Below are 23,763 nucleotides of genomic sequence, written 5' to 3'. Positions count from 1 at the left end.
AAGAAGTACATAAATAAAAGTGTATATATATATATATATATATATATATATATATATATATATATATATATATATACACACACACACACACACACACCAATATTTACAGCATACATTTTTGCAGCTCCAGGTTTAACTGGCTCAGAATTTGGTACAGTATTAAATCTAAGATGAGGATCATACTAGCTGGGATTAGAACACAAACAGTTTCCAGTGAACAGCTTAACCTGTCCACAAATTAAGTCCATATAAGTTTTTTTAATCCACTTCTTCAATAGTCGGTCCCTGGGTGTTTGCTCCTGAAGCGGCTCGTGCCTGAGCTCCACAGCTTCCGGCTGGCATTCCTCCCTGGTACAGCTTAGTGATGATGGGGTTGCAGACTTTCTCCAGTTCTTTCAGCTCATGTTCGAACTCCTCTTTTTCAGCCAGCTGGTTGTTCTCCAGCCAGGTAACGGCCTGGTTACACCTCTCAATGACCGTCTTCTTGTCCTCTTCACTGATTTTGCCTTTCATGTTTTCATCTTCCACACTGTTTTTCATGTTAAAGGCATACGACTCCAGGGAGTTCTTGGCTGCAATCTTCTCTCTCTGACGGTCGTCCTCTGCTTTGTACTTATCTGCTTCCTGCACCATCCTCTCAATCTCCTCCTTGCTCAGCCTGCCCTTGTCATTAGTGATGGTGATCTTGTTCTCCTTGCCAGTGCTTTTGTCCACAGCAGACACGTTCAGAATGCCGTTGGCGTCAATGTCAAAGGTCACTTCGATCTGAGGAACTCCACGTGGTGCAGGTGGGATGCCCGTCAGATCAAACTTCCCGAGCAGGTTGTTGTCTTTGGTCATGGCTCTCTCACCTTCATACACCTGGATCAGAACCCCAGGCTGGTTGTCTGCGTACGTGCTGAAGATTTGTGTCTGCTTGGTGGGGATGGTGGTGTTGCGTTTGATGAGAGTGGTCATGACTCCTCCTGCGGTCTCAATGCCCAGGGACAGTGGAGCCACATCCAGCAGCAGCAAGTCCTGGACGTTTCCAGAGGTGTCGCCCATGAGGATGGCGGCCTGAACTGCAGCACCGTAAGCTACCGCCTCGTCTGGGTTGATGCTTTTGTTCAGTTCCCGTCCATTAAAGAAGTCCTGCAGAAGTTTCTGGATCTTGGGGATTCTTGTAGACCCTCCAACCAGGACAATTTCATGGATCTGAGATTTGTCCATCTTGGCATCTCTCAGGGCTTTCTCCACCGGCTCTAGCGTTCCCCTGAACAGATCCGAACACAACTCTTCAAAGCGTGCTCTGGTGATGGAAGTGTAAAAGTCAGTGCCTTCATACAGGGAGTCGATTTCAATGCTGGCTTGAGAGCTGGAGGACAGGGTTCTCTTGGCTCTCTCACAGGCCGTACGCAGCCTCCTCAGGGCTCTCTTGTTCTGGCTGATGTCCTTCTTGTGCTTTCTCTTGAATTCCTCCACAAAGTGGTTGACCAGGCGGTTGTCAAAGTCCTCTCCGCCCAGGTGAGTGTCTCCGGCTGTGGCTTTCACTTCAAAGATGCCATCTTCGATGGTCAGGATGGACACATCGAAGGTACCACCTCCCAGGTCAAAGATCAGGACATTGCGCTCTCCTTTCTTGCCTTTGTCCAGGCCGTAGGCGATCGCTGCAGCTGTGGGCTCGTTGATGATCCTCAGGACGTTCAGTCCAGCAATCACTCCAGCATCTTTAGTGGCTTGTCTCTGAGAGTCATTGAAGTAGGCAGGAACAGTAATAACAGCGTTTGTTACTTTCTGTCCAAGATAGGCCTCTGCGATTTCTTTCATTTTCACCAGAACCATGGAGGAGATCTCCTCAGGGTAAAAGGATTTCTTCTCCCCTTTGTACTCGACTTGAACCTTCGGCTTGCCTCCATCGCTGGTCACTTGGAAAGGCCAATGCTTCATGTCAGACTGTACGACTGGATCGTCAAACTTCCTGCCAATCAGCCTCTTGGCATCAAACACTGTGTTGTTGGGGTTCAAGGCCACTTGGTTTTTTGCAGCATCTCCAATGAGCCTCTCAGTGTCCGTGAAGGCCACGTAGCTGGGTGTTGTCCTGTTTCCCTGGTCATTAGCAATGATCTCCACGTTTCCATGCTGAAACACCCCCACACAGGAGTAGGTGGTGCCCAGGTCAATCCCAACAGCAATTCCTTTAGCAGAGGACATCTTGATTGTTTTGTCAGATGTCTATAAATGACACACACAAAAACAAAAGCAGAGTTAGTTCAGGTACATTTTAAAAGTTGCATCTGTATGGTCAATTTAAACCAATAAACTATTCATTAATAAGTAACGACAATAAAAATCAAATACGGAAATACACACGCGTATCAAAGTTATTATTCGAGAACCCCAATTTAATTTCAGTTATTACACATGTAATGATTTCTTCTTCTACCAGTAGTAAAATGAACGAAAGGTAGTTTTGTAAAGTTATAATAAGGTCTCAGAATACATTTTAATATTATTCTCCAGTCCAGTTCCTTTATAACAATATGTGTCCTCAAAAGAGATTATAAATCCTGTCATATAACCACAGTCATAGAGGAGTTAAATGATCGTACTTACATTTATTAGGCTCCTGAAATGTATGAAGATTATGTCTTATCTCTTATTAAATCTGCCGCTTTGCTCCTCTTCGTTGCCGCAACCCTCACTGCTCGTAGACGGCTGTTTGTTACACACGCTTTCACTCGCGCTTTTATAATCACCAGCGGACTCAGTCAGTCTCTTCTCCATCTTTCTAGGCGCTTCTCCAAAGCTCGTGCGAATGCGACCAATCAGAAGTTATCCTGCTGACTAGGCCACGCCCACCATTGGTTCAGGAACATACCATTCTGCCCAGAACAGAGGACTGACTTCTAGTGTGTTCTGGATCATTCATCTCTTCCTCCACTACTTGATCCGCTGCTCTGTTAAAATGTGACCTAGTACAACTATCTTAAAATCCGCAAAAAAATAAATAAATAAAATATGCCAAATAAAATTAAAAATAGTAAAAATATATTTTAAGAAACTACATTATTAACGTTGTTGTTTTTGTTGTTATAAAGCTATCCATAAATACATTTTTAAAACGTGTAGATGGTTAATTTCAAAGAGGAAATCTGACACCAAAATAATATTTTATTTCGTCTTAATGCTGAAGTAAAGTGGACATTTAAAATTGGTAGACAATCAAACCAACTCTCCTACAGCTCCAACGCTGATTCACACTGTAAAATAATAATCACTATACATTTTTTTTTTATTTTTGCGCATTTTAACAGAGCAGCGGATCAAGTAGTGGAGGAAGAGAGGAATGATCCAGAACACGCTAGAAGTCAGTCCTCTGTTCTGGGCAGAATGGTATGTTCCTGAACCAGCGGTGGGCGTGGCTTAGTCAGCTGGATAACTGCTGATTGGTCGCATTCGCACGAGCTTTGGAGAAGCGCCTAGAAAGATGGAGAAGAGACTGACTGAGTCCGCTGGTGATTATAAAAGCGAGATTGAAAGTGTGTGTAACAAACAGCCGTCTACGAGCAGTGAGAGTTGCAGCAACGAAGAGGAGCAAAGCGGCAGATTTAATAAGAGATAAGACATAATCTTCATACATTTCAGGAGCCTAATAAATGTAAGTACGATCATTTAACTCCTCTATGACTGTGGTTATATGACAGGATTTATAATCTCTTTTGAGGACACATATTGTTATAAAGGAACTGGACTGGAGAATAATATTAAAATGTATTCTGAGTCCTTATTATAACTTTACAAAACTACCTTTCGTTCATTTTACTACTGGTAGAAGAAGAAATCATTACATGTGTAATAACTGAAATTAAATTGGGGTGCTCGAATAATAACTTTGATACGCGTGTGTATTTCCGTATTTGATTTTTATTGTCGTTACTTATTAATGAATAGTTTATTGGTTTAAATTGACCATACAGATGCAACTTTTAAAATGTACCTGAACTAACTTCTGCTTTTGTTTTTGTGTGTGTCATTTATAGACATCTGACAAAACAATCAAGATGTCCTCTGCTAAAGGAATTGCTGTTGGGATTGACCTGGGCACCACCTACTCCTGTGTGGGGGTGTTTCAGCATGGAAACGTGGAGATCATTGCTAATGACCAGGGAAACAGGACAACACCCAGCTACGTGGCCTTCACGGACACTGAGAGGCTCATTGGAGATGCTGCAAAAAACCAAGTGGCCTTGAACCCCAACAACACAGTGTTTGATGCCAAGAGGCTGATTGGCAGGAAGTTTGACGATCCAGTCGTACAGTCTGACATGAAGCATTGGCCTTTCCAAGTGACCAGCGATGGAGGCAAGCCGAAGGTTCAAGTCGAGTACAAAGGGGAGAAGAAATCCTTTTACCCTGAGGAGATCTCCTCCATGGTTCTGGTGAAAATGAAAGAAATCGCAGAGGCCTATCTTGGACAGAAAGTAACAAACGCTGTTATTACTGTTCCTGCCTACTTCAATGACTCTCAGAGACAAGCCACTAAAGATGCTGGAGTGATTGCTGGACTGAACGTCCTGAGGATCATCAACGAGCCCACAGCTGCAGCGATCGCCTACGGCCTGGACAAAGGCAAGAAAGGAGAGCACAATGTCCTGATCTTTGACCTGGGAGGTGGTACCTTCGATGTGTCCATCCTGACCATCGAAGATGGCATCTTTGAAGTGAAAGCCACAGCCGGAGACACTCACCTGGGCGGAGAGGACTTTGACAACCGCCTGGTCAACCACTTTGTGGAGGAATTCAAGAGAAAGCACAAGAAGGACATCAGCCAGAACAAGAGAGCCCTGAGGAGGCTGCGTACGGCCTGTGAGAGAGCCAAGAGAACCCTGTCCTCCAGCTCTCAAGCCAGCATTGAAATCGACTCCCTGTATGAAGGCACTGACTTTTACACTTCCATCACCAGAGCACGCTTTGAAGAGTTGTGTTCGGATCTGTTCAGGGGAACGCTAGAGCCGGTGGAGAAGGCCCTGAGAGATGCCAAGATGGACAAATCTCAGATCCATGAAATTGTCCTGGTTGGAGGTTCTACAAGAATCCCCAAGATCCAGAAACTTCTGCAGGACTTCTTTAATGGACGGGAACTGAACAAAAGCATCAACCCAGACGAGGCAGTAGCTTACGGTGCTGCAGTTCAGGCCGCCATCCTCATGGGCGACACCTCTGGAAACGTCCAGGACTTGCTGCTGCTGGATGTGGCTCCACTGTCCCTGGGCATTGAGACAGCAGGAGGAGTCATGACCACTCTCATCAAACGCAACACCACCATCCCCACCAAGCAGACACAAATCTTCAGCACGTACGCAGACAACCAGCCTGGGGTTCTGATCCAGGTGTATGAAGGTGAGAGAGCCATGACCAAAGACAACAACCTGCTCGGGAAGTTTGATCTGACGGGCATCCCACCTGCACCACGTGGAGTTCCTCAGATTGAAGTGACCTTTGACATTGACGCCAACGGCATTCTGAACGTGTCTGCTGTGGACAAAAGCACTGGCAAAGAGAACAAGATCACCATCACTAATGACAAGGGCAGGCTGAGCAAGGAGGAGATTGAGAGGATGGTGCAGGAAGCAGATAAGTACAAAGCAGAGGACGACCGTCAGAGAGAGAAGATTGCAGCCAAGAACTCCCTGGAGTCGTATGCCTTTAACATGAAAAACAGTGTGGAAGCTGAAAGCATGAAAGGCAAAATCAGTGAAGAGGACAAGAAGATGGTCATTGAGAGGTGTAACCAGGCCGTTACCTGGCTGGAGAACAACCAGCTGGCCGAAAAAGAGGAGTTCGAACATGAGCTGAAAGAACTGGAGAAAGTCTGCAACCCCATCATCACTAAGCTGTACCAGGGAGGAATGCCAGCCGGAAGCTGTGGAGCTCAGGCACGAGCAGCTTCAGGAGCAAACACCCAGGGACCGACTATTGAAGAAGTGGATTAAAAAAACTTATATGGACTTAATTTGTGGACTTATGAGTAAAGGTTATGCTAAAGAGCGTCTGCCAAATGTCATAAATATTTACTTGGCAATGTTTGGGAAATAAGTGTTAATATGATCCAAATGAGATTTAGGTTAAGTACTGTATCAAACTTTGAGCTGATTATACATTGCGTTAAGCTATATTAAGCTATTCTCTTGAAAATGTCTGGGTGACAATCATTGTTAATATGATCCAAAATTAGATTTAATACTGTACCAATCTTTGGGCTAATTATACAAAGATTTGTGCTGTAAATACTGGTGAATATATAGTTTTTTTTATGTACTTATTGCTAATAAACTTTTATATTACATGTCAAAATACTGATTTTGTTGTCTCAATGTTCATTGTGGAATATTTTTAAATGTACACATAAACACAATTCCCCTATGAGTGAGAAAAGAAATAATAGAAACAAATGCTGCAAATATTTATGTGTATATTCAGTAACAAGTAGACAATAATAAATGTGGTTTTCTATTTGGACAGCAGAGGTCAGCATTAGCCTGTAGTCACTGACTACTTGGCACAGTTTACTGTTTTATATTCCCCATTTTAGTCTATTTGACTCTATTTAGAGTCTGTCGAATAAATTAAATGAACATTAGCTCAGAATGCTGTAGAAAACTACCAATGCTATGAAATGTTTTGGTCCACAAGAATATATATATATATATATATATATATATATATATATATATATATATATATATGGATGGACAGATAGCAGCAAACAAACAAATTTGACAAAACAAAATACCAAACATTTTGCAAAATATCCACACAATTCTCCTTGTAGCACTTATCTAAAATTCATGGATCTTATAAAGAAATATGCCTGTTTAATGCACTTTATATGAACAGCCACTTCAACTATTTTGGTTACAAAATACTCCAGAGTTTTTCAACATAATCTCTACTTAAATTATATGTGCAATTACGATCGACTGTTTTGGCTAATTTAATTGCTCTGAAAAAACATATACATTTTTCCATACCATATACGGACATTTTCACTTAGGGGTGTACTCACTTTTGATGCCAGCGGTTTAGACATTAATGGCTGTGTGTTGAGTTATTTTGAGGGGACAGCAAATTTACACTGTTACACAAGCTGTACACTCACTACTTTACATTGTAGCAAAGTGTCATTTCTTCAGTGTTGTCACATTAAAAGATATAATCAAATATTTACAAAAATGTGAGGGGTGTACTTTTTATATTTATGGGAGAAAGTTTTATGTAGAAATTGAGACAAGGAAAGAAAACTCTGAGAAAAAGGATTTTGTTCAATATGTATTTCCAAAGGGAAAAACTGAAAGTTTATATAATTGCATGTAATTAATATTTTCAACTAAAATCAGAGGCAGTATTCATCTATGACATTGTAAGAGAAAATGGTGTTTGACCATGTGTGTCTGAAAGCATGCGTTCTCAGTGCACCTGTGTGGCTATTTAGACAGTGTGACTTTGAAAAAAAAATGTTTGCTTCCAATTTGACCTTGTGATTGAAAGGAATCCTAAAACACCCTCCCAATGGTTGAAAGTAAAAGACACAACATCAAGCAGCTGACAAAAACGTCTCACCTCCTGCAAGAGCATTACCTCCTGCTCTTAGCCTCTGCAAAGTGGTCCTCTCTATTTTCCTTTCTCCAGCACTGTGGACTGACTTTGGCTTGGTTCTGATGGAGCAGAAAATAGTTCTCATCACCGGCTGCTCGTCAGGAATCGGACTCAGTCTAGCCATACATCTCGCATCAGATCCATCTAAAACATACAAGGGTAATTATTGCACTGAATGAGTGATGCACGATACTTGTATATGATGATTTGTTTGCTATGGAGCTTGATTGTTAGATGGAACAACACAATATGGATTGGATTTTGCTTTGTGAATACTGTTTAGTGTATGCCACCATGCGTAATCTGGATAAGAAGCAGCGCTTGCTGGAGAGTGTGAGAGACCTGCACAACGACACCATGGACATTCTGCAGATGGACATCACAGACCAGCAGTCCATAGGGACAGTCCAGAGAAGCATCACAGAGGGCCGAGTGGACATACTGGGTGAGAGAAAAAAAATAAGGCTCAGTAAAACCTCAACAAAACACAAGACTTAAATAAAATATAGCTGGATGTCAATTATATCGGTTTGTCTTTAAATGTCCTGAAACACAACCTGAAAATAAGACGGAAATTACAGGAACACACATTATAATATGTTTCTAAACCGTGAAGGAATTACAGTACTTTTTCAGAACGTAACGATTTTATAAACCTTGCAAAGCATTGTTACCAAATTACAGAGGCTTCAAGGACATAACCATATTAAATGACGTTATTTATAATGCTCTCCAATATGTCTGTATCTGATATCAGTTGTTTTTAAAATGGCTACACTGAAAAAAATTTAAGATACATGTTCTGGTATATTTGTTCGCTGTAATAAACTCTTTCAAAAAATAAATCTTCAGGGTCCCTCTGGAGGATGCTTAAAGGAACCTTTGAGTGTTTTTCTACCAAAGAGGATTGCAAGTAGAACTCATTAGCTAAGAAACCCATTTTTCTAACAGTGTACAGTTGCTACAGATAGATTATGACAGATTATAACAAATTTGCATGGTTTGGGCTTGGTTTCCTTAATTAGAGCAATTAATCTGTAATTATAATTGTCCGTTGACCCCCGCCCCCCAACCCCCAGTGTGTAATGCAGGTGTGGGGCTGATGGGACCTCTGGAAGCACAATCAGAAGACATTATGAGAGGAATCCTAGAAGTGAATCTGCTGGGTACGATCCGCACCATCCAGACCTTCCTACCCGACATGAAGAGGAGGAGACAAGGACGGATCTTGGTCACTGGCAGCATGGGAGGGCTACAAGGTGAGAAATTAAAAGAAAGGCTTTTGGGTCTGTAGGGGAGAAATCCCCTTTTATTTTGTGCATGCAGTAGACCACCAGGAAATCACTCAAGGTTTGAAATCCGGTGTGTAGAGAGTATGCAAGGTATACAGAAAGATGCTGAAATCCAACAGAGTACCAAAAATCGGGGAGTCCTCAATGATAATGTTTATAATGTTATTTGTACTGATACAAGCACTGGATAGGCTCTGGGTTGGATTTGACTTATTTTCCACTTATTTTCCATTGTCTTACATATAGATATAAAATGCACGTAGAATATAGAATAAAACAATTCCAAGTTTGACACAGTCTATAAATGATCTATAAATACGCTTAATAAATATTTGATTAAAAGACTAATAAAGATACTTATTAGTTGAATTTGCCTGCATTCAAGATATTTGTATATGATATAAATTTTTATAGTGCTTTCTCTTTTTTGATGGCAGTACTATAGCTGTGTGTGTTTGTGTGTGTGTATCTCAGGTCTTCCCTTTAATGAAGTGTACTGTGCTAGCAAATTTGCGATAGAGGGTGTCTGTGAGAGCCTGGCAATCCTGCTACAACAGTTCACTATCCAGTGAGTTCTCTGTGTTTATTTGAGTGTGTTACTGACAAATATGAAACTCATTAAATTAGAACACCAGAGACATAACACTAAATATTCATTTTAATGAGAAATTTCTAGTAATTCATCAGTCTCCTAAGTTGCAAGACACCATAGATGATGGTTCCATACATTCCATACTGACTCTTATATTTGTGTAATGGTCATACATTGTGTTTTGTTTTTGTTTTGATTACATAGTTATTAATAGAGATGGGGAAAATTGTGAATTCGGAGGTGCAGACGCCCTACTTCTTTTATCCACGTTATTATTGAAGTTTCCATCAGAACACATGATGGATATGACTTTTTAAAGGTTAAGGGTTTAATCTAACTAAGTAAGCCCTGAGTGGCCAGATCCTAAGTTACTTTTAGGTATTTACAGTTTCTCTGTTTTATTTGTTGTTGTTGTTGTTGTTGTTTAAATGGGAAAGATACAGTACATGACACTGTAAAGCCTTTAAACTAGGGGGGAAAGAAACACATTTTACTTTAATGATCAAAAGTCCAGTTGGCTTGACAGAAGGAAACATTTTACAATTGAAACATTAATATAAATATCATCACCATTATGCCAGGCTATGATCAACACTTCTATCAAATTATAGTCTGGAACTCCACAATTAAATCATTAATAAATTTGCCTTAACAAAAAATCATTGTTTAATCTTCTAATCTTTTATGTGTAAAACATGGACTCAGAATGCAAACATGCTATATACTTCAAAAAAGAAGAAAAACGTTACAAATTCAAATCCACTTTCCCATGATGCAGTGTGAGTCTGATAGAGTGTGGGCCGGTGAATACAGACTTCCTGAGAAACCTGAAGAAGACAGAGGTGACTGACGAGTCTGTGGAAGTGGACGCACACACACGCCATCTGTATGAGATGTACCTGCAGCACTGCGAGAAGATGTTTCAGAACGCAGCACAGGACACTGATGACATCATTCAGGTGAGCCCAGGTGACACCATTTGCATTTACATTTATTCATTTAGCGGATGCTTTTATCCAAAGCGACTTACAAATGAGGAAATACAAGCAAAAGCGATATATCAAGCAGAGAACAATATATGTAGTGCTGCCATACAAGATATTTAATTGAGTTCTAGAGGAGCAAAGTGTGCAGAGTAGAGGTGTAAGAGCCAGAGTAAGGGTTTTTTTTTTTGTTTGTTTGTTTTTAAGGATAATGTGGAGTTGGGGTTTTAGGTGTTAGTTAAGTAAGTGCTCACGGAAACATAGTGACAGATTCTGCAGTCCGGATTGAGGTTGGAAGTTCATTCCATCACTGAGGGACGGTTAGTGTGAAGGTTCTGGAAAGGGACCTTGAGCCACGCTGAGTAAGCACTACTAATCGTCAGTCGTTAAACGATCGCAGATTGCGTGAGGGAACGTAAGCCTTCAGGAGAGAGTTGAGGTAGAGGGTGTGCTGTTCCAGACAAGGTCTTGTACGTCAGCAGTGAGGCCTTGAATTTGATACGGGTGGCTACAGGAAGCCAGTGGAGGGAGATGAAGAGGGGTGTGATGTGGGTTCTTTTGTGCTGGTTGAAGATGAGGTGTGCTGCTGCATTCTGAATCATCTGAAGGGGTTTGATGGAGCTGGCTGGGAGATCCGAGAGTAGTGCGGTGCAGTAGTCCAGTTTTGATATGACAAGAGCCTGGACTAGTAGCTGTGTGGCCTGTTCAGTGAGAGAGGGTCTGATTCTCTTGATGTTATATAGAATGAACCTACAGGATCTTGCAGTTGTTCAAATGTGGTCTGTAAAGGTCAAGATGTCATCAGAAGTCACCCAAGGTTCCTGGCTGTCCTGGTTGGCTTGAGTGTGGTTGAGTCGAGCTGTATAGTGAGGTTGTGGTTGATTGAGGAGCAGGCTGGGATGACGAGAAGCTCAGATTTTGCCAAGTTGAGCTTAAGGTGGTGTTCCCTCATCCAGTCCGAGATGACAGACAGGCAAGCAGAGATTCGTGCAGAGACAGCTGGATCATCAGGCTGGAAGGACAAATTGAGCTGGGTGTCATCAGCATAGCAATGATATGAGAAGACACCATACAAGTAGATATGTAAATACACCATGATGCTGACACCAGTGAGAAGCTGTGTTAGGATGTGGTTTGAATTCTAACTCCATATTTTTGTATCAGTACAGTGTGAGGGTGTGTTCCAGATTTGATATAATGTATACTTCTGCATCATTCTCTCTGGATATAGTATTTATTTTATTCTACAGCTGCTCTAATTGTCCCTTAGGTCTTTATGGAGGTGATCCAAGCTCAGTGTCCAGTCTTCAGGTACTACACTAACAGCGCTCTTCTCCCTCTGAGTAGCCTCAAGCTGACTGCGCATGATGGCTCACAATACATCAGAGCCATGAGTAGGCTTATCTTTTCTTCCGCTGAAAATGCAGGCACACAGAAATAACAACACACATCAGTGCCAAGGTGTAAAATTCCATTTTATTTAGTGAAGTTATATAATTAGGCCTAGTTTGCTTCAGTTCTAATCTCTTGCATGTGATTATTATACTGTACACGCTTATATTTTGACACATGCTTGTTGTCTAGCATGTTGTTATACATGCATGCAGATGTATAACCAAAATCTTTTCTTACTGAAATAAAAATGCACAAGGATCACAGCTCGTGTTTTTATTAATACCATAATTCCAATTAAAATTTTATTGGTCACATACACAATCATACACAGTACGACATGTAGTGAAACGCTTCATGGCTGTCCATGACATGAAAATAGAATTTATATAAACCAGAATCTACTTCTATACAGGTAGGAAAGGAAAAATATAAAAATTGGTATTCAGTGGTAATTCAGTGGTATGTCCACTGTTTTAGATATTGTGTGGCAACAGGGGAAAAAGAGCACACTGATTATGTTTATGACCATGTTGCATTTGCAAAATACCAAATATATTAATTATGGCAAAATGAATAGCTAGTTTTATAGTGGGACTTCAGAACAATTTAAATCAAGTTAGTAAGTTAGATTCATTATTCTGATTCATTAACCCTTTATTGCATGGTGTTGCCATATGGCAACAATTAATTTATCTCCAATTTTTTGATAGGCAATAATACAAAACTACTATTTTCCTATGTAACTGGAAAAGGGGGATTGATCTTTGACATAACAAAAACTGCCATGTCACATGACCAGGAAGTGCTGTTTGCACTTCCTTTTCTGTAATCATATGGCATGGTGAAAGTCATCATCAGAGGGCTCTCAAAATTTTATTAATTTTTCAATATTTAGGCAAAAGTACTTAAAGAGGGAAAAATTGAGACAAGTCAATGTTTCTTTTTGTCATATAAACAAGTTGATATATTTTAAGTATTCTGTTAGGGTCCTAGTGGTTAACAAATTTTGCCTCATATCTCCAGGGTTGGGAGTTCTGTGTGTGCAGAATTTGCATGTTCTTGTGCTTTGGGGTTTTCCTCTAGCTACTCCAGTTTCCTCCCCCAGTCTAAAGACATGCACTGTAGACTGATTGGCATTTCCAAATTGTCCATAGTGTGTGAATGAGTGTGTGTGAGTGTGTGTGTGTGTGTGTGTGTGTGTGTGTTGGTGTCCCCCACCTTGGCTACCCACAACAATGTATAGGATGAGCGGTACAGAAAATGGATGGATGGAGTATTCTGTTAAACGGTAAAACATAATTGTTGCCATATGGCAACAACATGCAATAATGGAACAGTGGTATGTGCATTCATGAATTAAAACCTACACAGCAAAAAAGACACTAGGATTCTCTAATAGTATATTTATATTTTTTGACATTCAAAGTAAGAAAACTGTTGTCATTTCAGAAATTTTGCAATTGCACCTTATTTTCTAAAGTTTATGTTTCAAGAGAAAGAAAAAAAAAGAATTCAAAAGGAAGAATTAAAAAGATACTTCACCCAAAACATATTTGGATCTAATTTTTGTATGTATTTTGACTGAGTAAATCCATCCACATACTTTCTACAAAAACAATAAAATCAAAATTGTTATTTTTTTTACTTGAACTTATTAAAAAATTCAATTCAATAAATTCAACAATACTTGAACAAATTCAATAAAATATTTCCCGATGTAAATGTAATAATGAATGCAGTAGAGGGTTGAGTCTACACTAAAAAAACATAAAACCCTCTCTCACTCATACAAGAATATAATATATATATATATATATATATATATATATATATATATATATATATATATATATATATATATATATGTACAGTGAGGGAAAAAAGTATTTGATCCCCTGCTGATTTTGTATGTTTACCCACTGACAAAGAAATGATCAGTCTATAACTTTAATGGTAGATTTATTTGAACAGTGAGAGACAGAATAACAACAAAAAAATCCAGAAAAACGCACATCAAAAATGTTATAAATTGATTTGCATTTTAATGAGGGAAATAAGTATTTGACCCCTCTGCAAAACATGACTTAGTACTTGGTTTAAAAACCCTTGTTGGCAATCACAGAGGTCAGACGTTTCTTGTAGTTGGCCACCAGGTTTGCACACATCTCAGGAGGGATTTTGTCCCACTCCTCTTTGCAGATCTTCTCCAAATCATTAAGGTTTCGAGGCTGACGTTTGGCAACTCGAACCTTCAGCTCTCTCCACAGATTTTCTATGGGATTAAGGTCTGGAGACTGCCTAGGTCACTCCAGGACCTTAATGTGCTTCTTCTTGAGCCACTCCTTTGTTGCCTTGGCCATGTGTTTTGGGTCATTGTCATGCTGGAATATCCATCCACGACCCATTTTCAATGCCCTGTCTGAGGGAAGGAGGTTTTCACCCAAGATTTGACGGTACATGGCCCCGTCCATCGTCCCTTTGATGCGGTGAAGTTGTCCTGTCCCCTTAGCAGAAAAAAAACCCCAAAGCATAATGTTTCCACCTCCATGTTTGACGGTGGGGATGGTGTTCCAGGGGTCATAGGCAGCATTCCTCCTCCTCCAAACACGGCGAGTTGAGTTGATGCCAAAGAGCTCCATTTTGGTCTCATCTGACCTCAACGCTTTCACCCAGTTGTCCTCAGAATCATTCAGATGTTCATTGGCAAACTTCAGATGGGCATGTATATGTGTTTTCTTGAGCAGCGGACCTTGCGCGCGCTGCAGGATTTCAGTCCTTCACGGCGTAGTGTGTTACCAATTGTTTTCTTGGTGACTATGGTCCCAGCTGCCTTGAGATCATTGACAAGGACCTCCCGTGTAGTTCTGGGCTGATTCCTCACTGTTCTCATGATCAATGCAACTCCACGAGGTGAGATCTTGCATGGAACCCCAGGCCGAGGGAGATTGACAGTTCTTTTGTGCTTCTTCCATTTGCGAATAATCGCACCAACTGTTGTCCCCTTCTCACCAAGCTGCTTGGCAATGGTCTTGTAGCCCATTCCAGACTTGTGTAGGTCTACAGTCTTGTCCCTGACATCCTTGGAGAGCTCTTTGGTCTTGGCCATGGTGGAGAGTTTGGAATATGACTGATTGATTGCTTCTGTGGACAGGTGTCTTTTATACAGGTAACAAACTGATATTAGGAGCACTCCCTTTAAGAGTGTGCTCCTAATCTCAGCTCGTTACCTGTATAAAAGACACCTGGGAGCCAGAAATCTTTCTGATTGAGAGGGGGTCAAATACTTTTTTCCCTCATTAAAATGCAAATTAATTTATAAAATTTTTGACATGCGTTTTTCTGGATTTTTTTGTTGTTATTCTGTCTCTCACTGTTCAAATACAACTACCATTAAAATTATAGACTGATCATTTCTTTGTCAGTGGGCAAACGTACAAAATCAGCAGGGGATCAAATACTTTTTTCCCTCACTGTATGTATGTATGTATATATATGTATATATAGTATTGTGAAAGTATGTATGTATATTGTATGTATGTATATATATATATATATATATATATATATATATATATATATATATATATATATATATACACACACACACAACTTTCATTCTGCTTCTCACACTGTTGTTTTTCTTAAACTGGATTTGTTTTGGCCAGCAAGAAACGTCAGATCCATGGGAAACAGTATGTTCTGACTCAAGGTCTGAACAAAATCACATATAACGTGTTCTCAGTACTTCATGGCCAACTATGTTTGGCAGTTGCTTTGTCTATGGAATTCCTGCATGTTTACATTACAGATAAATTTTCTCAGTCAGTGCACCAATACTCTCCATCCACCTGTGGATGAAGAGGCAGCAGGGGGCGCTGTTACACTGTGCAGAGAGAGGTAATGCATTCATTATTATGGTTGGAACCTTCCATAAATAAGCAATTCTCAAATTGCTTAAAACGTAGGCAAATGTATACCTTGTTATGTCGTTATTATATTAGTAACTTCTAGCATGCATAACTGTAAAGATCATTAGAGCCTGCAAAACAATTGAATCATGTTTATAGGGAGGATGAAAGGACACAAAATAATAATAATAATAATAATAATTACACTGTCTTAGTCCTGCTTTCTTCATTTCACATACACATGTATAAACTCAAGAACTACTCGTGTTACTCTTGGCTAGTGGTAATGTCATTTATGATGATCTTACCTGTGGTTTGTGTCCAGTTCTGGCTTTAGTAAGTGCTGTATTAATACTGGTGACTCTTAATGCTCTGTTCAGTTTATCGAATCAATTCATAAGACCATGATCACAAATAGCACTGTTCACTAATGTAGTAATGTAATGAATTATAAAATTGCACTAGAGATTAAATGTGTTTTAATGCATGTGTATTAAATACACATAAAAACTGTAAACATGTAGAGTGCAAACTGCATTTTGAAAATGAACCAGATATTTCAAGCACATCATCCTTTTTCACACCCACTGATATATAACACTTCAGCCAGAAAGGTATCTGCCTAATTACAAGGTAAAGCTGAGTCTGTTCTCGTTCAGTATTTAGTTACTAACTTTGTAAGGATCCTCAAAGCCAATGTGCACTTTTACTCAGAGCACTGAAGACATTTTGTATTTTGTCTGTTGCTAGAAATTTGCCTCAAATGTAACATCTCTAGTGTACTTATTGTTTTAGTCTAAAAAGTAATTAAGTTTCCTTGAATCATTTTAAAGGTACTCTATATCTACATTTCCAGGTGAGCGTTACATATTTAAGGTATAAAAGATAAGGACCATCCCTGCAACAAGGAACAATGCAGTGTAATTGGTACTAAAAGTGTATGAATAAGGACACAAAATTCTAATACTGAATTTAAAAAGTTTTTATTGTTGTGTTTATTGAGTTCTTTTCTTGTCATGTTCCTTTCACCTCTCTCTCTTTGTTTATTTATTAAGAAATGATATTTACACATACCAGTTGTGTCTGAAATAAGAACCTTTTAATACCATAGAGTCCAGAACAATACAGATACTGTACAGATACAGATACAGTACCAAGTAACTTAACATAGACACACACACACAAACACACACACACACACACACCTTTCTAGAGAGGAGAGACAGTTAATTACCTGTCTGAGTCCTCTTTACAATTACATTCACATTTACATTTATGGCATTTGGCAGACGCCCTTATCCAGAGTGACTTACAGAAGAGCTTTAAAGTCTCTATCAATAAATACATCCTGATACTGGTTCACTAGGTCATGAACTAAGAATTCAGTTGGTCTAAAAAGTCTGTTGGGGATATAATATAGTAAGAAAAGCACACAGACAACACAATTTTTTAAAAGTACTTCAAGAAGAGGTAGGTCTTTAGATGCCGTTTGAAGAATTCCTGCGACTCAGCTGTTCAGACATCAAGGAGAAGTTTATTCCACCACCTAGGTGTCAGAGCAGAGAAGAGTCTTGATGCATGCCTTCTTTGTACCGAGAGAGACGGTGAGGAGGGAACATGGTACAGTGCGGGGTGTGATATGTGCTTTGTGGTAAGTGGGTGCTGGTCTGCTTTTGGCTTTGTAGACAAGCAACAGTGTTTTAAATCTGATGCTGACAGCTACAGGAAACTAGAGAGAGTGTAGAAATGAGGTGGTGTGGGAGAACTTGTGAAGGTTGAAAACAAGTCATGCAGCTGCATTCTGGATCAGTTGCAGAGGTTGAATGGTGCTCAGAGGCAGACTTGCAGTAATCCAGTCTCGAAATGACAAGGGACTGAACAAGCACCTGAGTGGCCTGTGTGGATAGAAATGGATAAATCCTTCTGATGTAAAGGAGAATTCGACATGAGTGTGTCAGATTAGCAATGTGAGAGGAAAAGGAAAGTTGACTGTCCATGATTGCTCCAAGGTTGTGTGCAGTGACTGAAGGTGAAAGAGATCACAAGATTGAGACGTGGGGATAAATCACACGGGATGAAAAGCAGTTCAATTTTGCTGGGATTAAGTTTCAACTGATGAGCTGCCATCCATGATGAGATGTCAGCCAGCCATGCAGAGATCTGAGCAGAAACATGAGTGTCTGAGGAAGGGAAGGAGAGGATGAGTTGAGTGTTATCTGCATAGCAGTGGTATGAAAACCCATGTGAGGATATGAACTCACCAAGAGATCAAGTATAGAGGGCGGACAGAAGAGGACCAAGTACTGAGCCCTGTTGGACACCAGTGGAGGACCTACATGGAGCAGATGTGGATCCCTTCCACGTCATCTGATATGACCGTAGGAAGCAAATCATTGTCTTGCTGTGCCACGAATTCCAAGACTAAGTCCTGTGGTCTTTAAAGAGACAGTTAATATTAAACAATGATTTTAGAATGTAATGTAAAATCTACAATGTAATGTTTTCTTTATGTGTAAAAAAAAAAAAAAAACATATAAAATGAAAAATTAACAGCTTATTTTAAGTGCTTATTGACATCATTGTTTTAATAGCAGATTATATCTTTGAGATAGAAAGATTCATTAACTTTCACAGGTTTAAAAAATGTAATCCCTTAAAGTCCAAAATCTAATTTTTGAACACTTTTACATTTTTTAATTGAATTAATGACATTTCATATGACGAATTACAGGTATTTTCATATAGCCTAATCATTTCAGGTACGCCCTCTAGCGGAGATTAAAACCGGATGGGCGGGGCGTTCTCTTCTGACCCCTCCCCCTTTACGTCGGCTGGTAAAGTGTACCACAGTGTGTGTTGAACTCTCATTATCATCCTCTCCAGTCGGCAGTAATTAATAAAGGACAAATTATTGTTTGTTACACTGAACTGATGGCAACAAAATCTACCCAGCTTTTTCTTCGAGCACTTACTGAGATCTCCGAGAGTCGGTCCTTGAGTATTTTGAGAAAAAACTCAAACCAACCCATCAGGTATGAGCGTTTTACCTTGAGTGAATTGTGATTTATAAATAATTAACTTGGGCTCTTTTTTAATTATATGCCTACTTATACAGGCTACATAAGTATTTGTTTACTGGCTTAATGGTAAGACATTTATTCATAAATATGGCTAGCTCTTGTAATATTTTAGACGCTTTCCTTAGGGCACAATGTATTTTTTGTGTGTGTTTCTATGCTGTTGTTGTTGTTGTTGCTGTTGTTTAAATTATTATTAATGAAATGATCTCTTTATTGTTTGCTAATTGTTACTTGTTAATCCAACATCTAAAAATTAGGAACTGGGTTTTAGTCATTCACTTAAAGCCTATACATGTCTTTTTTCCCCAACATTTAAATTTCTGCTTTTTTTCCATCCACCTGAAGTATGTAGTATGTGTGGGTGGATTTTTTATTTTTTTTGTACATTTTATTCTACATGTTTACATATTCCAGACGCCCTAATTCCCCTCTGGTGCTGTAGTCTAAATGTTGTAATTAGTGTCATCTATCTATATTCCTGATCAGGCGCCTGTCGGCCAAAATTGCATTCCATGTATCCATGGTTTCAGGTTATTTACATAATACTAAGGAAGTGGGCTCTGATTGGCTGTGCACTCTTTGATTACTCCATTTTGCTACCAGTGTGACGCACTGTTTGCCCTTAAATTTTTTTCCTCCCTTAAATTCACAAGATGTTTGTCCATCCACAGGTTTAGAGTGCTCACATGGTTTTACTGTCTAATGTGGTATGTGCAGTTAAGTGCAAAAACAAAAACAAAAAAAAACACATTTCTTTTTACTATGTCAATATTTATTTGACAACAATATTGTAACTAATGTATGTAGAGAGAGAAAGTTGTAAAGAAAGTGTTTTATATTTCTTACAATCTCATTGTAAAAAGGTTTTCTCGTGTTGTTTTGTGTTAATTATCCAACAGAGGTTGGATACAAGTTATTAGAGAATGTGTGTATCGCATTCAAATCGCATTGAACCTGATATCATGTTTACTTTTTCCACTATGAGTATCTTAACATGCACTGTTCAAACATTTCATTTAAAAAAAATTGGTGACCATAAAGTAAAATCCATGAAATCTAACATATCTTGTTGATGTAAATTAAACTTTTGTCATATACATTTTCACCAAAAGGTGAACAAACCTAAGCACTTGACTGTAAGTCTACTGTATTGTATTGTGGCTTATTGGATGATGTACTTTATATATAATTTTTTTTTTCTGCCAGACGTTTGAGCTCATTTGGTGTGTTAGGGACACGAAGTAACAGCTTAACGCTGTTTCCTGTGATGTTACAGTCTGTCCCCACTCGCAAGTTCTTTAACCTGGCTGCCCCCATCTTAGCACGAAGAATGGAGTACTCTGAGAATAGGACTATTAGGTGAGAGAGTGTACACACACACCATTTTGTATATACAAGCAAACCTTTGCAAAAAGGAAATAATGAAGTGTTTCTCTCCAGTTACTCAGTGGAGCAGATCTTCAGCATAGTTGCCAATGTGGACCAGTATCACCAGTTTGTGCCTTGGTGCAAGAGGTCAAAGGTCATAAAGAGGAGGAATGGGTATGTGCAAGCCGAACTGGAAATTGGATTCCCCCCTATTATTGAACGTTATGTGTCTGACGTCACAGTCATCCCTAACCACCAAGTCCGGGTAAGGACTAGTTCTTGAGTCAAATGTACAAATTTGTGAAAAATGAATGTAGGCTATATTTACCTTTCAAATTCTCTACATAGGAACACTTCAGAGTTGAGATAGGTAAGAAGCATAGCAAAATACCATACAATTGGTCACATTGGTATGATAAATATGCTGGGAGTGGCAGGACAGGAGGTCCTGTAGACCTTTGTTTAACCCATCACATTGTATTCAAGCTGCAGGAGGAGTGAAAGATATTAATCCAAACTGTGTTCAAAAGTGAATGCTATGTATACTATTCTCACTCTCACATGAAGTATAAAGTGTGTTAAAAGCATGAAAATTTCCAGTTTGTTAAAGATATGTACCAGGATGATGCATTACTCAGATACATCTGATAATATAATTTTATAAGTGACCACAGCTGGCAGAAGAAAAATACGAGTATCCATCTATATTATAATGTTTATGTATTTATTTGTCTGTATAGTCAGCAAATTGGATTTCATGGTGAATTATTTTATATTCTTATGTCCAAATTTGTAGGTTTTGTATAAAAACATTTTTTTTTAAATTCTGGGGATTTAATAGGTAATTTAATAGGTAAGCCATTACCGTATTTACATTGCAGTATTGATTTTCTCTCATTTGAAACCTTTCCCCCACTGTCCCTTTTGAACATTTTTTTTTTTTACTTTAATGACTGAATGCGTGTGTGTGTGTGTGTGTGTGTGTGTGTGTGTGTGTGTGTGTGTATATATATATATATATATATATATATATATATATATAATATATTATTTATATATAATATTATTTATATTTTACACTGACTACAGCCTTTTTGGTCTAGTTTTGTTATAGCTGAGTGTGACTGTGTGTGTGATTATGTTTTAGGCCGTGTGTACAGATGGATCACTCTTTAGTCACCTTGAGACGTTGTGGCAGTTCACACCTGCTTCTGGGAACCAAGGAGATTCCTGTAACGTGGAGTTCTGTGTATGTTTTGCAATGTGAAACAAGCTGTTCCTTATTGATTTAGGTCTCTGTGTTCACCAAAACACACACTGCCAGTCAAAGTTTCTGTTATTTATTTATTTTTATTATTTATTTTTATTATTATTATTATTACTTATTTTATTTTATTATTATTGTATTTTTTGCTTAAACTTCAAGAAATAGATTCCTCCTAAATACTCTAGGATTAGAAAATGTAAGTAAGAAATAAGGATGAGTAAACTGAGAAATGTTTGTGATTATTCAGTTGGGGAAAAAAATGGAAAAAGGCCCACCTGGATCCCTCTAATTAGGCACTTGTAGCACATAACATATTTGCCTTATACTTAATATTAATACTGTCTAATATTACCTGTAAGACAAATCACAGCTTATAGTAATTTACAAGTGGTCTTCACCAAATGTGTGCACCAATTTAGTGCTTTAATAAAGGACTCCTTTAATGTCCTATTAGAATCTGAGTGAATCAGATTTAGGGATTTGATAGAACATTTGTTTGTTTGTTTGTTTGTTTGTTTGTTTGTTTATTTATTTAATTGTCAATAGAGGGATAACTTTATATATTACACTTTTTTTAGTATACTTTTGACACTTGTATCTATTTCATGCTCTCAGACATCTCTTAGCGCATAGCTGAAGTAGACGTACAGATTAGAAGAGATTAAGTGGTTATTTTTACTAGGTTGGGTCTCTTTCAACTGCTCCTGAAATATACAGCAGTGGAAGTGTCTGGCGTAAAAGGAAAGAGACTCTGTGCCCTGATTATAACTAGGATTACCGTCAGCTACACTTTCGATAATCTTGGGACAGACAACATGCCACTAGGGATTTTGTAAGAGATTTATGGGTTCATTCGTGGCTTTTATGAGATAAGATAAAAGGCCTGAATGATTTTATAACTGGAGAAATATACATTGAAGGTATAACAGCATTATATTATAACATCGACATCCTAACTAAACACAGTAGTGATTTAATTACATTTTGAAGTATTTGTTGTCAAGAGATTTGGTAGAATTTAAAGATGATGTTTATAATGTTTAAAATGTTTTTAAGACCATGCCAGAACAACTGCTCAGCTCGTCTTTTCTTTTAAAAAGCAACTTACAAGTCACTCATAGGCAGTTGAGGGCTCTACATAAACGAAAACCGCACATTTAATGCTTGTTCTCTTGCTCTCTTTCCCTCTGTAGGTGACATTTGAGTTCAAGTCCCTGCTCCACTCTCAGTTAGCTACAGTGTTTTTTGATGAGGTGGTTAAACAGATGGTGAAGGCTTTTGAGATCCGAGCAGCCAAGCTTTACGGCCGCTCTCAAGAGACCGGCAGCAGGATGAGCGCAGCCTGAGAACTCTGCTGTGAGGGGGAAAAGGTGTCTCAGGGAAAAAAGGACTTTGTAGAAGATTAATAAAAATCACAATCACAGTGTTTTAGCTCCAAAGAAGACTGGCTCGTCTTTGTAATATTGTCCAGGATCTTGGACTATGCTCCTCACTCGTGCATACTTCTATGTGTACAGACACCCACACCCACAACAAACATGATGACTTTTTATTTATTTAGTACAATATTTTATTATAAATGTTTTTATTTGTGAGAATGAAGTGAAACATTGAGTGAATTTTTTTTGTGTGTGTGGAAATGAACACTGGAGAGATTTAATGTGTAAAATGACTGTTAAGAGAAATTGTTCTTGGCTTCTGATTACATTCCACTCACTGTAAATGGGAATTATTATTATTATTATTATTATTATTATTTTCCCCAAGCATACATTTGTGTGTCTTTTTATTTTTTCAGATATTTAAGTGTTTGATCAGACATGTTATATACTTCATTGTCACCTCAAGACTTCAGAATTTGTGCCAGTTTGCCGTTTTGTTTAAAGATATTTGCACAAAGCTGTACAGCACACAGTTTTTCAGTGTTTGTTACAAAAGCTTATCATGTATCTGTTCAAAGTGTATTTAGCCTTATCAGAATTTTTTTTTTTTTTTTTAGAACGTTATAACTTGAACACTCTGCTTCTTTTGTGAAACCTGGTGGTGTTCCAAGAAACTCACATAATGGTTGGATCAGTTATGTAAGCATTCCAACAGTGACCACAGCAGCCCATGGAAAAGACACACCCACTTTTCTTCCACAAGTCAATAAGATTCCTGCCACCTCCGTCTGTCCACACTCAGGGTTTGATTCTGTATTCTACCTCTCATTAATAAACAATTTTATGGCACAGAGGAACCAC

The 23,763-nt window shown here is 38.7% G+C and overlaps 4 protein-coding genes across 4 annotated transcripts; 3 read left to right on the top strand and 1 right to left on the bottom strand.

Annotated features, from left to right (window-relative positions):
* Window positions 1-81: 81 nt before the first annotated feature.
* On the bottom strand, window positions 82-2,885 carry LOC128602031 (heat shock 70 kDa protein 1-like). Its single transcript, XM_053615548.1, has 2 exons — window positions 2,593-2,885; window positions 82-2,211 (listed from the first exon to the last, which is right to left on the bottom strand). Exon 2 carries the CDS (start codon window positions 2,188-2,190, stop codon window positions 259-261), a length of 1,932 nt encoding a protein of 643 aa, XP_053471523.1. The 5' UTR covers window positions 2,191-2,211; window positions 2,593-2,885; the 3' UTR covers window positions 82-258.
* Window positions 2,886-3,333: 448 nt separating this feature from the next.
* LOC128602025 (heat shock 70 kDa protein 1) lies at window positions 3,334-6,351 on the top strand. The gene is made up of 2 exons (XM_053615538.1): window positions 3,334-3,637; window positions 4,020-6,351. The coding sequence occupies exon 2, from the start codon at window positions 4,041-4,043 to the stop codon at window positions 5,970-5,972; it is 1,932 nt and encodes a 643-aa protein (XP_053471513.1). The 5' UTR covers window positions 3,334-3,637; window positions 4,020-4,040; the 3' UTR covers window positions 5,973-6,351.
* A 1,196-nt stretch (window positions 6,352-7,547) lies between these two features.
* hsd17b1 (hydroxysteroid (17-beta) dehydrogenase 1) lies at window positions 7,548-11,943 on the top strand. Its single transcript, XM_053640790.1, has 6 exons — window positions 7,548-7,794; window positions 7,919-8,080; window positions 8,715-8,894; window positions 9,402-9,495; window positions 10,298-10,478; window positions 11,773-11,943. Exons 1-6 carry the CDS (start codon window positions 7,698-7,700, stop codon window positions 11,941-11,943), a joined length of 885 nt encoding a protein of 294 aa, XP_053496765.1. The 5' UTR covers window positions 7,548-7,697.
* A 6,579-nt stretch (window positions 11,944-18,522) lies between these two features.
* si:ch73-141c7.1 (coenzyme Q-binding protein COQ10 homolog, mitochondrial) lies at window positions 18,523-23,751 on the top strand. Its single transcript, XM_053615470.1, has 5 exons — window positions 18,523-18,837; window positions 20,092-20,244; window positions 20,326-20,518; window positions 21,401-21,502; window positions 22,714-23,751. Exons 1-5 carry the CDS (start codon window positions 18,737-18,739, stop codon window positions 22,864-22,866), a joined length of 702 nt encoding a protein of 233 aa, XP_053471445.1. The 5' UTR covers window positions 18,523-18,736; the 3' UTR covers window positions 22,867-23,751.
* The last annotated feature ends 12 nt before the right edge of the window (window positions 23,752-23,763 follow it).

This window comes from Ictalurus furcatus, chromosome 2, assembly GCF_023375685.1.
Source record: "Ictalurus furcatus strain D&B chromosome 2, Billie_1.0, whole genome shotgun sequence".
In the NCBI taxonomy this organism is placed as follows: domain Eukaryota; kingdom Metazoa; phylum Chordata; class Actinopteri; order Siluriformes; family Ictaluridae; genus Ictalurus; species Ictalurus furcatus.
The sequence above is the reverse complement of the archived record's forward strand: the minus strand, read 5'-3'. Positions and strand labels throughout refer to the sequence as shown.

Excerpts from the sequence above, each read along its gene's own strand:
- LOC128602025 (XM_053615538.1), top strand. The coding sequence starts at position 4,041 with ATGTCCTCTGCTAAAGGAATTGCTGTTGGGATTGACCTGGGCACCACC.
- si:ch73-141c7.1 (XM_053615470.1), top strand. The coding sequence starts at position 18,737 with ATGGCAACAAAATCTACCCAGCTTTTTCTTCGAGCACTTACTGAGATC. Across the intron at positions 18,838-20,091 it reads AACTCAAACCAACCCATCAG|ACGTTTGAGCTCATTTGGTG; the intron begins GTATGAGCGTTT and ends TTTTTCTGCCAG. Across the intron at positions 20,245-20,325 it reads TCTGAGAATAGGACTATTAG|TTACTCAGTGGAGCAGATCT; the intron begins GTGAGAGAGTGT and ends GTTTCTCTCCAG.
- hsd17b1 (XM_053640790.1), top strand. The coding sequence starts at position 7,698 with ATGGAGCAGAAAATAGTTCTCATCACCGGCTGCTCGTCAGGAATCGGA. Across the intron at positions 8,081-8,714 it reads GGGCCGAGTGGACATACTGG|TGTGTAATGCAGGTGTGGGG; the intron begins GTGAGAGAAAAA and ends CCCAACCCCCAG. Across the intron at positions 8,895-9,401 it reads CAGCATGGGAGGGCTACAAG|GTCTTCCCTTTAATGAAGTG; the intron begins GTGAGAAATTAA and ends TGTGTATCTCAG.
- LOC128602031 (XM_053615548.1), bottom strand. The coding sequence starts at position 2,190 with ATGTCCTCTGCTAAAGGAATTGCTGTTGGGATTGACCTGGGCACCACC.